The sequence below is a fragment of the Ursus americanus genome, chromosome 29 (genome assembly GCF_024610735.1).
Source record: "Ursus americanus isolate L20-20 chromosome 29, mUrsAme1.1.p, whole genome shotgun sequence".
Taxonomy (NCBI): domain Eukaryota; kingdom Metazoa; phylum Chordata; class Mammalia; order Carnivora; family Ursidae; genus Ursus; species Ursus americanus.
In genome coordinates this window covers 10,071,148-10,085,762 of record NC_142155.1, presented here as the reverse complement: position 1 = coordinate 10,085,762, position 14,615 = coordinate 10,071,148, and the positions used below count along the sequence as shown (strand labels likewise).

The 14,615-nt window shown below is 43.1% G+C and overlaps 1 protein-coding gene across 6 annotated transcripts in view; it reads left to right on the top strand.

The window, feature by feature from the left end:
* The window catches only part of KCNQ5 (potassium voltage-gated channel subfamily Q member 5), a 489,286-nt gene that overhangs the window by 462,303 nt on the left and 12,368 nt on the right, over positions 1-14,615 (top strand). For all 6 annotated transcript variants that reach the window (XM_087856952.1, XM_087856950.1, XM_087856951.1 and 3 more), the window contains one exon: positions 188-296. In XM_087856952.1, coding sequence (XP_087713078.1) covers positions 188-296 — 109 coding nt within the window. The remainder of the gene's footprint in view (positions 1-187; positions 297-14,615) is intronic.

The window sequence follows — 14,615 nt, the reverse complement described above, 5'->3', positions numbered from 1 at the left end:
AAATTAATAAGGTTGTAGGAAAAAAAAAGAAGGAATCCTATTGGAGAAAACAATTGGCTGACCTTACCTCTCTTGACTTAACAAGCTTCGTCTCTGAGTCCCCCCCGTTCCTGTGTGAGTCCAGTTCGGCAAACATGTTGTCAGTTGCTGGTGGTGGTGTTCTGTAACTGACCATTTTTTCTTGCAGCTGACACGGCGCTCGGCACTGATGATGTATACGATGAGAAGGGATGCCAGTGTGATGTATCAGTGGAAGACCTCACCCCACCGCTTAAAACTGTCATTCGAGCTATCAGGTTGGTGGAAAACCTTTGACAAAATGAGCCAGAGACCTACCTCTGATTATTTGAATTTATATTGTGAAGTTCTTTTTCCTGCAGGTAAACCTCCTGAAATAATTCATTTCTCTGCTCCTATTCATTCACATGCCTATTCAATGCTGAAAGATATTTTCTTAGTACAAAACTCTACTGTGTTCGGCACAAAGTGTGTTATAAAAGGAGGATTCGAAATGCCAGGCCATGCCAGAGAGATTCAGTGAGAACTGGCTTCTCATGAGAATTTGTGGGCTTTCAGGACATTTTGTGTATAGACACAATTGGATTTTTAAAATTATTTTTATGACTTGATGCTCTGATCCGTGTTCTGTATCTTACATCAAAGAAAAATCCCACCAAGTTATTTCAAAACAGGTTGAATTCTAAAAGGGGGACGCCTAAAGCCCTCTGCAATGACTTGCTCCTCTCTGGCAGAATGTAACGTTAAACGCTGCTCTTTTGTTTTTTAAGTTTTTATTTAAATTCCAGTTAAGTTACCATACAGTGTTGTATTAGTTTCAGGTGCGCAATATAGTAATTCAGAACTTGCATACAACACCCTGTGCTCATCACAAGTGCCCTCCTTAATCCCATCACCTAATTAACCCATCCCCCGCCCACCTCCCCTCTGGTAATCAACAGTTCGTTCTCTATAGTTGAGGGTCTATTTCTTGGTTTGTCTTTCTGTCTTTTTCCCCTATGATTGTTTTGTTTCTTAAATTCTACATAGTAACGGAATCATGTGGCATTTGTCTTTCTCTGACTGACTTCTTTCACTTAGCATAATTCTCTCTAGCTCCATCCACGTCGCTGAAAATGGCAAGATTTCATTCTTTTTATGGCTAATATTCCATTGTGTATATGTACCACATCTTGATTTTTTTCTCAGATCTCGGGTTAGGGTTAGGATTAGGCTTAAGGTATGTGCCTCGTATCCTGCATTTCAGAGACCTCTCCGGAGGGTTTCAAGTTAGGGATTAGGGGTTAGCGTTGAGGAGCAGGCTTAGGGTTAGGGTTAGGATCTGGGTTAGGGTTAGGTGAGGTGTCCAGCATCCTGCAGTGCAGAGATCTCTCCAGACAGTACAACCCCATACTTCCGCTGGGGTGAGAGTACAGTTGGCAGTCATCCACGAGATGAGAAAAGGAAGGGACTTGGGGCTCTAAATACTCTTTAGACATTCAGTTTAAAAGCTGATGTTAATCTGCTTCCTTTCCAATGGCAGAATCTAAACGAGTACCCAAAGCAACTCACCTTTCTATTTCCAGGATCCACTCCCTCCAAAACTTAGGATCTGGACTAAATAAACTGCTGCAAGCTCCGCCTGCCTAGTTTAATCCCTTTGGGAGAATTTTAATCTGTCCATGAACCCTGAGTGACTTTGTTGCAAAGAAATACCTCTGATCTTTTTGGCTCTCTGTGCCTCTTACCAAAAAGCCAGAAGAAAACTTAAAATATCCAACCCAACTTAGCTGTCCAGATATGTAGTCTAATTTCAGAGATCAGCATGACTGATATTTACGTCTATATTTAGTTGGTCATTTTGTATCATTAGACATTGCTTTACTTGATGTTTGGGAATCACTGGGAAAGCAGAAATGAGTTATAAAGATTTTGATAAATGTTTGTTAAGGCAAAGAAAATCATGGTTGATGAAAATGTGTACCCAAGAAGATACTTAAACCTTGTCTGTAACGGCACCCTAAAAAGAAGTGAAGTAAAACCCAGTTACTTCTCAATGGAACCCTTGAGCAACAAACCCTATGGGTGGAGGACCATACCTTCCTATGTGCCCTGGACCATCCTAGATTATGCCTCTTGTCTCATCATAATTGTTCATTGTCGATACTCCCTGTCTTTCTCAAAGTATCCCAGTTTGGACAATTATATGATTACCCTACCCCTGGGGAGCCTTAGGTAATGTTTAAGCCCAGAAAACCCAAGGATATGTAGTAAAATGATGCCTGAAGCCTTCAGTTAAAAGGGACAGAAAGGGTCTAGAACTGCATTGTCTAATATGGTGACCAGTGGCCACATGAGGCTAGGTAAATTTGAATTAATTTAAATTAAATTTAACTTAAAATTCAGTTCATCAGTGACACTACCCACATTTAAAATGCCCAATAGCCGCAAGTGGCTACGAGACTGGGCACAGAAGACATAGTGCATTTGCATCATTGCGGAAAGTTCTATTGGACATTGCTGGTCAAGAAGTCACCTTGAAATTCTTTACATTCATTCATTATATGCCTCAAAGACCCTAGAGTGAAGGTGGGGCAATTCATCCACAGATTAGTCTGACTTGGAACAAGTACCATAAAATCTTATCTAATGGGAACAGATTAGGTTTCCTAAAAGTCATAGTTAACCCAATTTGCTCATTTCCCAAGACCATCCAAAGCGTTCTGCTTTTGCCTCACAACCTATGAAAAGAATTGTGAGCCACAAGAAAGAAAACGAAATAGGTTTATTCTGCTAGCTAAGCACTCTAGCTGCAGCTGAAGATTTACTTTTATACCATCCTCTCAAAACCTGCCTGATTTTTGTAAAGTCCTTTGCAGAATTCCCTTGCTTTTCAGAATTCTTTCTTGGTTCTTATTTTTAACAGGACTTTATTATTTACGTGTATCTCCTTTTTGTGAATTTCTGAAGCTTTCAGCTGGCTCCTCGTGACACTTGAGGGGAATGTTTTTCTTCCCCATATCCTGATTCTGAGTTCCCCTTAAAATTCGTGGATTCTCTACAAACTCAGTAGCTACGCTCAATAGTTAATAACTTCATTGGAAATCTTTGACTCGTGATACTACTTAATTTCTAAAAATACATGATTAAAAGACCCACCAGTACAATTGGCAGTTCTGAAAAGGAGTTTGCTGATGTAAATTCCTAAATCTTATGTAAAAGTGTCCTTTTCTTGAGTTCAGTAAAATAAGTAAGCTGCATTGCAGTTGATGGGAATGTCTTTGACCAGAACATACCATTTCTTACAGCTCACCTACAGTGGTATTTTACATATATAATATATATTATATATATATAAATATATATAGTACCGATTGTAAGTGCGAACCATCTGTTATTCACCCTCTAAAATACCAACCTTGTTTTGGTATTTTCCTTGTTATTTTTTGGTCGTTTGATTATTTAATATGAAGAGTTGAATCTGCCTTTTGTCCTCCAGTAGCTCTTACAATAATGATAGTTTTTCCTAAGAGCCAAATTAAAATTAAGATGTGTAACAGAAAATACGTATTCTACTGCAAAGATGACAACATGGAAAACAAAACCACTGCATCCCCAAAGAGCAAAATAGAAGTTCTTGCTTTGGTTACTAATATTTACTAAGCATCTGCCATTTTCTAATTTCTGGTTATTTTGGGGAGTGAAGACTCTCTGAGACGACTAAAGCCACTCTCAGTACTTGTCTGGATTGTATTACCCACATGCACTTTGAGACTTTTTTTTTTTCAGTGACTGGCATCACTTTTTATAGTAACGAACAATGGCTATTCTTAGACATTTCCAAAATATGCCTTAAAAATTAGAAGAATACTTCGTTTTGTATAATTCCTCCAGGATTACCACAGATTATTCTCAAAATGTTATTTAGTGGGAGTGCACAAAGTTGCTGGAAATGTGTTTTAAACTCATTACTGGGAGTGTAGATTGTACTTATTTTTCACAAGTGTTCTGTATCTTGTTAATGATTTAATACAAACAATGTTAATTTTCTTTTCATTCATTCATAGAAAAGAGTTTCTAAATAGAAAGATGAGGGGAGCCTGGGTGGCTTGGTGGGTTAAGTGTCTGCCTTCCACTCAGGTCATGATCCCAGGGTCCTGGGATTGAGCCGACTCTGCAGGAAGCCTTCTTCTCCCTCTGCCCCTCCCCCTCCCTTCCTCCTGTCTGCACGTGCTCTCTCAAATAAATAATTAAAATCTTTTATGAATAAATAAAGAGAAAGATGTCATTAGCAGGGAAGTAAACAGATTGACAAGCAAATTGACAAACTCTTGAACATTCTACACACTCACTTTTCTTCATATCATGGTGTGTTCATTCGCTAGGGCCTCCACCACAGAATACCACAGACTGGGTGGGTTCAACAACAAAACTTTACTTTCTCACAGTTCTGGAGGCTGGAAGCCCAAGATCAAGGTGTCGGCAGGGTTGTTTCCCCCGAGGCCTCTCTCTCTAGCTTGCAGATAGCCACCTTCTCACTGAGTCCTTACGTGGTCTTTCCGCTGTGCACCCACAGGGTCCAAATCTCCTCTTCTTACAGTGACATCAGTCAGGTTGGATTAGACCCTACCGTGGGTCTTATTTCAACTTAATCACTTCTTTTAAAGCCCTGTCTCCAAATACAGTTATATTCTGAGGTACTAGGGGCTAGCGCTTTAACATGTGAAATAACAATTCAGATAACACATGGCAAGATACTAGTTCTCCTATCACTATTTAACAGATACTTTCTCAGGAACAATATCAAAATTTTCAGATTAAAAATAAACCCATAAATTACCTTAGATATGTTCTCTCACAATATAAAACATCTGGATATTTGGGAATATCTAAAGAGGTTGACTGTTACCTTTGAACCTTGTACTTGGCATTGTGTAAACACTACATAAGTGAGAATCTTGCACAATATTTCTCACAAAAATTAATATATGCTCATTAATTCAAAATAAGTAATATAAATAAATACATAATAGATAAATCATAAGTGTTTAAAGTTATATCCAATACAAGTCTATAGTTATAAAAGTTTCAGAATAATAATTTTTATAATAAGTTTTTATTTGAGTATAGTTGACACACAATGCTGCATTTTTAGGTGTACAATATAGTGATTCAACTTCTCTATACGTTGTGCTGTGCTCACCCCAACTGTAGCTACTGTCTGTCCCCATACAAAGCTATCACAGTCTCATCGACTCTGTTCCCCATGCTGTGCATTTTATTCATGTGACTTCTTCATTCCATAACTGCAAGCCTGTCCCTCCCCTTTCTCTTTGCTCTTTTAGCCGGCCTCCCACTCCACTTCCCTCTGGCAACCATCAATTTGTGCTCTGTATTTATAGGTCTGATTCTGCTTTTTGTTTGTTTACTCGTTTGTTTTGCTTTTTAGATTCCATATATGAGTGAAATCATACGGCATTTGCCTTTCTCAGTCTGACTTATTTCACTTAACACTATACCCTCTAGACTCATTAATATTGTCACAAATAGCAAGATATTGTCCCTTTTATGGCTGCATTATATAGATAGATATAGATATAGACATAGATATAGATACAGATATAGATATAGACATCTCACATCTTTTTTATCCATCTGTCTATGGATGGACACTCGGGTTGCTTCCATATCTTGTCTATTGTGAATAATGCTGCACTAAACACAGAGGTGCATCTAGCTCTTCAAATTAGTGTTTCGTTTTCTTCGGGTAAATACCCAGTAGTAAAATTACTGGATCATATGTTATTTCTATTTGTAATTCTTTGAGAAACGTCCATACCGTCTTCCACCGAAGCTGCACCAATTTACATTCCCACCAACAGTGCACGAGGGCTCCTTTTTGTCCACATCCTCACAACACTTGTTATTTCTTATCTCTTTGTTATTTTAGCTCTCCGAATAATAATTTGTAAAAATAAAAAGAAGTGTTTGTGTTTGTTTTCCTGTACTGAACTGGCTAAATTCTTAGATATACATACCAAGGCATCGTAGAAGTGTTGTGTGAAGGATTTATTACGCAATTGGAGAATGAGCTCTGTCTGTTAAAATGATGCAATGCAAAGCTCACCTGCCTCTTACCTGCACTTTTTCATAGAATTACTCTATCTGAGATCAAGGCCATTCTTAACGAGATCCTCAACAACAACTGTTCTCTCGTCAGCTTGTTTTATACAACTAGTTCTGTCAGGTGTCAAGAAACAAATCAGAATACCATACAACCTACTCTTCTTGTAAAGACAACCGAAACAACCCAATGGAGATTACTCATTATTCTGAACAGAAATGACCGAGAAGCTGTTGATTGTATCATGTTCTTAACTTCTCTTAACATCTCGATGCAATGATCACCATGCCTGCTATGTTTCCTTGTACACTACCTTGTATTTCCCAACCCAAGCCAGCCTTCTAGAAAATCAAATGAATAAATAAAGTCTGGGATAAAAATTCAAAGAATTCTTTAGTTGAAGCTGCAGCCAACTTTGCCCTGGCACCATTAGCTAATTCGACCCCCAGCCTCCACCCTCCTGAGAGCTGCTCAGAGAAGAGATCCAAGAAATGGCAGCCTCTGTGCAACCTTGGGCAACCCATGTCAACTCTCTGTGCCCTGTTTCCTTACTGGTGAAGTGAGGAAGGTAATAGTATTGACCTTGTACGGCTGTGGTGAGGATTAATTGAATTAACACTTGCAGAGCACTTCGAGCAGTGCTGGGCACATGGTAAGCACTATGTCAATGCTAGCCATTATAACCTCCGGGTCTCTGGGCTCCTTACTGCCTTCCCAGCATGCTGCCTACTGTGCCCTTCCTCTGCTCAGGCCAGACCTTCTCCTTTCTGAGCTCCACTGACTCCCACGGTATGTCACCGGAGAGGAGTGCTTCTTTCTCTCTTCTGAGAGGTGTTCCCAACTTCCAAAAGTTTGCGGCCTTGCCTGCCTGCACCCCCTTCCTCAGGAAGCACTTGCTGTTACCCCTTGAAGTTATGTCCTCACCACCTGCACCGAGGAATCACTCAGAGCAGCACCACTCAGGGCTGGAAGAGCAATATCTCCACCCAACCACAAGCCCATGTTCCGGGTAGATTTCTCCCCCTTCCTCCTCAGGGTGAGCTTGCCGCCTTCCCAGGCACCCTCCCAAGAAGAGGACTGTGAAAGGGAGAAGCTACCTCTCCTCTCCCCTCCCACCCCCGACCCCCCCTACACACACAGAAGCCTGGCTATAAACTCTTCGGTTCCTCCCAAAGGATCAGTTCATGCACTCTGAAAAAAAAGAGAGAGAGAGAGAGAGTGATCAGGACAGAGCTTCTACTCCGCACCAGACACCAGAATAGACATTAACAAGAAAGGTGGATCCCTGCTGGGAATCTTGAAGGGCTGCCAAAAAAGTACAGAGTCGATTATAATATAGAGCAGCAGATGGGGACAATAACAGAAGTCCGGGCTGTTGGGGCAGATCGAGTGTCAGCACTTACGTGGGAGTTGGCATTCAGGAAGGCTTTTTGGAAGAAGGGGCGTCCTAGCAGGTATCTGGTGGCTTTGTAGGTACAGCCAGGTTATTGAAAGGGATGTGAGTTTAGGCAGAGGGAAGCGCAGTTGCGAAGAACCAGATCTGAGGACGGTATCGCAAAGCATCTGGGCTGGTAGGGGGTGGAGAACGTGGGGAGGAGAGGTCAGACTCGGGAGGAGCAGGAACCATTATAACGAGCAAGAAGGTGTGGAGGCTACAGAAGGAAGGAAATTTATCAGCCTGGTGCTTTATTCTAATACTTAGGACAATGACTAACTGCAAGGAATGGATTGGAAAGAGGGGACCATTGTTGTGACCATACCTGGCTCTGCCCGGGGCCAGCCAGTGGTGATGAAAAGTCCTGAATGATAGATTTCGGAACTCTTCAGACACGAGAAAATGATAAGATTTGGATATTTGCTGGTTAGAGAAGACAGAGTGAAAGAGCAGGAAGAATCAGGATGGTACATGGTTGGGGGCTGGGGGCTGGCCACGCAGAGGCTGGCTTGTGGGAAGAGGGGGAGTTGTTGCAACTGTAGAGTTTGCGGGGTCACAGTGGGCCCCAGCAGGCCCTGCTTCAGAAGCCCAGGAGAAAAATCTGGAATGGAGACTAACTTGGTCGTCGTCGGTACAGACATAGATGCTTTGCAGAAGCATCACCCCGAGGGGAGTGTGGGCGTGAAGACAGAAGACGGTCACCCCAGAATGGAAGGCTCACGAACCTGTAGGGAGCTGCAAAAGGCAGAAGACTGTGGTGGAGACTAACGCTGCAGAAAACAGCGGGCGCGGAGAAGGAGGGGCCGGCAGACAGCGCGCTGAGCCACGGGAGCTCCACTGTGTTCAGTGCTGCTCAGAGGTCAAGAAGACAACGCGTGAGAAGATCCTTTGGCATCGGCAACCAGGAAGTCACAGGTGACTTTGGAGAAAAATTCAATAGAGGCAAAAGGGTTTGAAGCCAGATGGTAAACAGAACATTTTTCTAAATTATCTATCAGAACCTTTTGCTCTAGTAAGAACATAGATAAAATGTCAAGAATTTCTTTGCAACTAGCAAAGACTCATCAACTCTTCTAAAATTGCTCAGATCTGATCAGCAAAGAGAAGAACCATGATGACTTGTCAGAGTTTCTCAGGCGGATATGCAAATCAGGCCTTGCTGTCACCCTGGGTTGGGTGACAAGGTTTTCCAGTTTCCTTGCCCTTGTGTTCTTCCTATGCTGAAGGGCACGTGCGGGGACCATTGCCTGGACTGTCCCCTAAAATGCATTCTCGACTCCGAATCCTTCTTAAATCTCGCTCCATACTTGAAACAAGAATACTCCACAAATAGAGAAGCAGAGGCACATGTTTGCCGTTGTGGGTTTTTGTTAAACCTACAAGCTGTTTAATCATCGCCCGTTCTTAATTTTGCTGATAGCGTCTCTGCTATTTTAACAGAGGTGATGAGTCTTTGTTTGCAAGTCACTGTTAAGACATTCTTGACAGCCAAGTCTATGGCACGTTACAGTAAAGGACGCTGCTAGAAGAACATTTTATGGATCATTTAACACATATTTTTAAAATCAGCTAATATATTCCCTGGAATATTCTTTTTGCTTGTTTCTGTTTTGAAGATAATTGCTTGTGGCCACATTTTGCTCTGAGGCCGCATTAAACTAGTGTTTTCACGGAAGACACACTTACTTCGCAGTATCTAATTTCTCACCTTTTATTTTGTTAAAATTTAAACTGAAACTCCTATTCAATGCTATGACTAAAAATATTCAAGAGCAATCAGTGGGTATGGGCACTTATGTGTTTACTTCTTCATTTCATGCTTTAAGGTTTATACAGAATTGTATACTCCTGGGAAAACAAAATTCCCAAATTTAGTTACTGGATCAATGGTCAGAAAATCCTAAGAGGAGAGTTAACCGTTTGCAGACTTGCTTGAATCCAGAAGTTCTTGCTTGAGTTCTACTATTCTTATCCCCTTTAAAAAAAAAAAAAGAAAAAAGTGTAGGAGAACCTACCAAATCCTGACCAAAAAACACAATAACAACACACACTGGAAGAACAACATCCATGTGCCCACCGTGTGGCCACAGAACTGGTCCTGCTCCCTAAGTCAGCCAGGTGGGGCTTACTGCAGCAAGGCATTAATGGGCTGTGTGCAAGGGCTGCTAATTTACAGTCTCCAGTGAGAATTGAAAGCCAGAAAATGAGATTGGCCAGTGCATCCAGGAACTCCCGGGGCTCCTTAGTCACTGGCTAGTAGCCCAGCGTAAGAGGCAAGAAAGGTAAAGTGGACATGTAATTCTATCACTAGCTTTGAAGGGTTTTCAGAGTCTCAGTACTGTAGACACAGATGCAAATCTGCATTACTGAGTCATGTTTACATATTAACAGAGAAGTAATAAATCATCCAAACAAGTAACACATATGCCTTTAATGTTGACCCCAGATATGAAGTTCCACAGTCCGGTTGTCTGTTTACTCCGTGATCAGCACCATCCCCTGACTATCTCTGAAAGGCAAAAAGAGGGCTGCCTTGGGGACGTTTTGGTAATCCAAGGGCCCTGGATCACTTCAAGAATGAGCCCTAGGACCCTTGCTCTTAAGGCAGAGAGATGCTGTGTTCCTTGCAGAGAGTCAGAAGTCAGGGGGTAGAATTAGCCACCCTGGGAAGGAGGGGGTTAGGGAACGCATGTCAGTAGAGTAAATCAACCCAACTGGCCAGCGTAAGGTAAGAAAAGAGGTCAGAGGGAGAAACATCCACACCAAAACACAATCTGGGCACTTAAGGGACCATTTCTGCAGCCTGGACAAATTTGGTGATATAATCCCCAGAGGTGGGGGTGCAGAGGGTAAAGGACTGTCTTCTCCAGAAATTGTTTCCTATCACTTACAGCAATCTGGGTTAAATGCTTCTCTTCCGCACTCCCGCTGGCCTGAGCTGCCCACCCCCTCCACTCACACACCGTCTGCCCCACCAGACGGGAAGGACTCAACAGCACTTATTTCTTCATCGCTGTATCCCTGGCATTGGGCACAGAGCCTGGCATGTGCTGGGCACTCAGTAAACGTGTGATAGGTGAGCGAAAGAATCCAGGAGTGAATTCTTGAGTCCCAGGCATCAGACGCGCCTGTGGCATCGCTTAGGGAAGCGGCCACACAGAGCTCATCCTAAGAGCTCCTGGCTCTGGACAAATGAGGCTCTTGGATCCTGTCGGAGCTCCTGGCCCCAGTGACTGCTGCCTTCCACAAGGACTGGAGAGAGGAAGAAACTGGAGACAAGTAATCACTAGAGGCTCCTTCACTTCTGCCAGCTCCTTTTCAGGGGAGCCAGTGCTCCCCAGCGCCGAGCACAGAGCCCAGCACAGCAGCATGGTAGGCTCTCGATGGGTCCTTACTGAAAGAAAATGAATCCGTCACCCAGCACGCCCTTTCCCTTCCGAGGGAGTCCTTTCAAAATCAAACGGAACTTACTAACTACTCCTTGCACGAAGCTTCCCGCATCACTCAGGGAAGGGGATCGGGAGACATTCAGGTTCTGCCTGGAGGCCTGCCACCAAAGCACACTGACACTCTGCCCTGTGGGCATGACATGTGTGACAAAGAAGACTTAGCCAAGCCCACCATCACTTCTTTGCATAGAGGCAGGGAGCATGGAGATCACTCTGCCCCTCCCCATCCCCACCTCCGCTTCAGAAGCTCTCAACCTGGGCTACGCCGGTGCAGTGACCTGAAGAGTTTTACAAAATCTCGGGGACCCCAGCCCGGATCCGTGAAAACCGAGGTGGGACCGAGGCATCGGCATTTTGTGCAGCTCCCGGGAGCAGCCACGCTTGGGAAGTACTGCTGTCCTTCCAGTCAATCAAGCTGCCTCTGCAGTTCACAGGCGGCTGAGCCCTCTCCGCCCGGCCCGCGCTTTGGCTGCCGGCCGGGCTCGTCCATCTGTTCGGTGGCGGCCACAGTCGCTGCCGCTCGTCTTCTAATCGCTCTTATCTCTGCATATTCATATGCAATGTCGTTACCCTGATTTAGACGGCTGGAACCAGACTTTTGCAAGATTTTATAACTCATGGCAGCACAACAAATGCACCTACATTTCCTTATAAGTGCACATGTGCTTGTGTGTATATATAGATAGATTCTGCCCAGAGTTTAACTTTGCTTTAGTTATTTCTTCGTGCTCAGAAAATTGTCTGAACAGACTTCCTTCAGCGTCAGCGGGAGGGGCCCGTGGACTAGGTGTGTGATGAATCTTTTCCCCCCTCTAGCGGTACTACGGGGCATATCCACTTTGTGCAAGAGGTTTCCTTCTCCGGGCTCGTAGCTAGCCTCTTGGTTGCCCCACAGCATCCGGGGAAACGAACTTTCAGAGTTTTTGCTCTTTGCTGCTGTGTTAGTTCCAGTGGTGCCGTTTTCGCTCATGAAAAGAAGCAGCCAGTGAGAGCAGAACCTACTCCTCAGCCTTTTCTTGGTCCTCCAAAGGACCTTCGACAGACCAGTGAGACAGGCCATTGGCTAGGCAGCCTTTTTGAGAACCTATGTGCCAGGCACATGTGAGTGAAAAGATCTTGTATCAGATCAAAGTATCTTTTTTGTTGTTGTTATTCTGTGTTAAAATATAAGATCTGGGGCGCCTGGGTGGCTCAGTCTCAGTTAAGCATCTGCCTTCGGCTCAGGTAGAGATTCCAGGGTCCTGGAATCCAGCTGGGTGTGGGGCTCCCTGCCCAGGGGGGTGGGAGTCTGCTTCTCCCTCTCCCTCTGCCCCTCCCCCCAACTCATGCTCGCTCGCGCTCTCTCTCTTGCTCTCTCTCTCAAATAAGTAAATAAAATCTTATATATATATATATATATATATATATATATAAGAAGTTAATATTAAGACAATAGTACAATATTGTGATTAAGAGCTTAGCACTAGAGCCACACTGGTTCAAATCCGAATTCCACATTTACTAGCTATGTAACTTCCGGCTAATTATTTAACCTCTCTATGCCTCAGTTTCCTTATCTACAGCATGGAAATCATAGTAATATCCCTCTCATAGGGTGATACTATAAAGTACTACTTGGCATTATCATCTTAATTGTTAAATTTTTTTTGTTAAGTCTTTTTTTTATATTTATTTATTTATTTTAGAAAGAGAGAGTGGGGGAGGGCCGGAGGGCGAGGGAGAGGAGGAGAATCTCAAGCAGACTCCCTGCTGAGCACAGAGCCCAGTGCTGTGGAGCTTGATCTCAAGACCCGAAGATCAGGACCTGAGCCAAAACCACAGAGTTGGACGCTTAACCAACTGAGCCATTCAGGCGCCTCAATTGTTAAATGTTTCTTAAAGGTCCTAATTTTACTCTAGAATGACTTGCTTAAACACTCCTTTCTACCAGGCAATATATAGATCATACTAAACTTATTTATAAGCACGTAGAAGGCCACCAAAGTCTTCTGCTTCTTTTCCCCAAGACAGTTCATGAGTTTTTGTTTTTTCCTGGCCTGAAGGCATTTCCTCATCACTCTTATCTACACCATGGGGCAGCAAACTATGGGGGGGGGGGGATGGGAAAGGTCCAACCCAATGCTTGTTTTTGTAAATAAAGTTTTATTAGAACACATCTACACTTACTTGATTACGTATTGTCTGTGGTTGCTCTCATGCCGCAATGCATATAAAGCATAAAATATTTACTCTCTAGCCCTTTACAGAAAGAACTTTCTGCCCCTTGTCTACACTTTGAATAGTTCCGGATTTACGCCCCCTGAAATATGCCTGAAGAACTTCAACTTATTCTAAGGCACTCTTTAAGAAGACCTCTGCAAGAGCCTGCCTTGCCACAAAACAACATAAACGACTTTGAGCAACTAGAGAGTAGCTAATCCCCATTCAGTTCTCCAGCAAGCATTTACTGAACCTCTAATACTTGCCGAGATTGCGCACGAAGCTAGGGTAAAAACCATAGCCCCTGACATTGACAAAGTCCAGTGGGTGGGATACAGTGCCTCAGACTTACCTACATGACAGTGCACTTGAGGGCACAATGCAAGACCATCTACCCCTTTGAAGGTGAGCAGGAAAGATTGCCTAGAGAAGTCGACACTTGGGCTGAATATGAAACAGTTAGCATTTTAGGTAGAGTTCAAAGAATCCTGAGAAATGAGCACTTTGGTATCAAAAAAAAAAAAAATGCAGGAGGGCTGGAGTGCAGGCTGCGTGCAGAGGAATGAATAGAGATGAGCATCTGGAAAGAGAAGGTGGGAGGTCCCCATCCATTACCCTCTTCCCTCAGGTCGCCCACCCAGTCTCCTTGGTAGCACTTCTAGACAAACCTCTCATGCTCATTAAATTCTGCACCAAGTGTTGGGTTATCAAGGAGAGAGGACATAACCCTGCAGTCCAGGACCTCATACAGTCTGTGAAGGTGGTGGATATTTAAGTAAATAATTACAGTGTGATATGCTAAGTACTGAAATAGAGGTTGATATGCAAGTGACTAACTACTTTGGAAGAATCACAGAAATTTCCATAAAAGAAGTGACTTTAGAGCTGAGTCTTAAAGGTATCTTGGATTTCAGGAAGAGGAAATAGCATAGGCAAATCATTGAGGTATGTGATTAATTGAGTGGTGTTTTGTGGACCTGCAAATATTTTTGTTGTTGTTGCTGGAACCTCAAGTTCCAAACACAGAGTGGAAGGGGAGAGGAGAGGGGAGTAGACAGAGGCCAGTCCATAAACAGCCTTATACTATATGCTAAGAAATTTGATGTTTACTTGAGGGGCTGTGGAAAACCAATGAAGGGTCTTAGGAAGGGGGGCAATGTGGTCTCACTTTCACTTTGAAAGATTTATTCTTTCTAAGGCTATACCATTGCAAATAGAAAGGAGAGGACAGCTTTGACGGCTATGAGTACATGCTTGGTCTGTCCTTGGCAAAGGCAAAATGACTGTCATCATCCTTTATATAAATTACTGGTTTCAAAAATACTTTTGTTATTAAACATTCCCTCCATGTTTATAAAACATATTGCCCAATTTAGAATTTTCCTATCTCACCTCAGACCTCTTCAGTGTT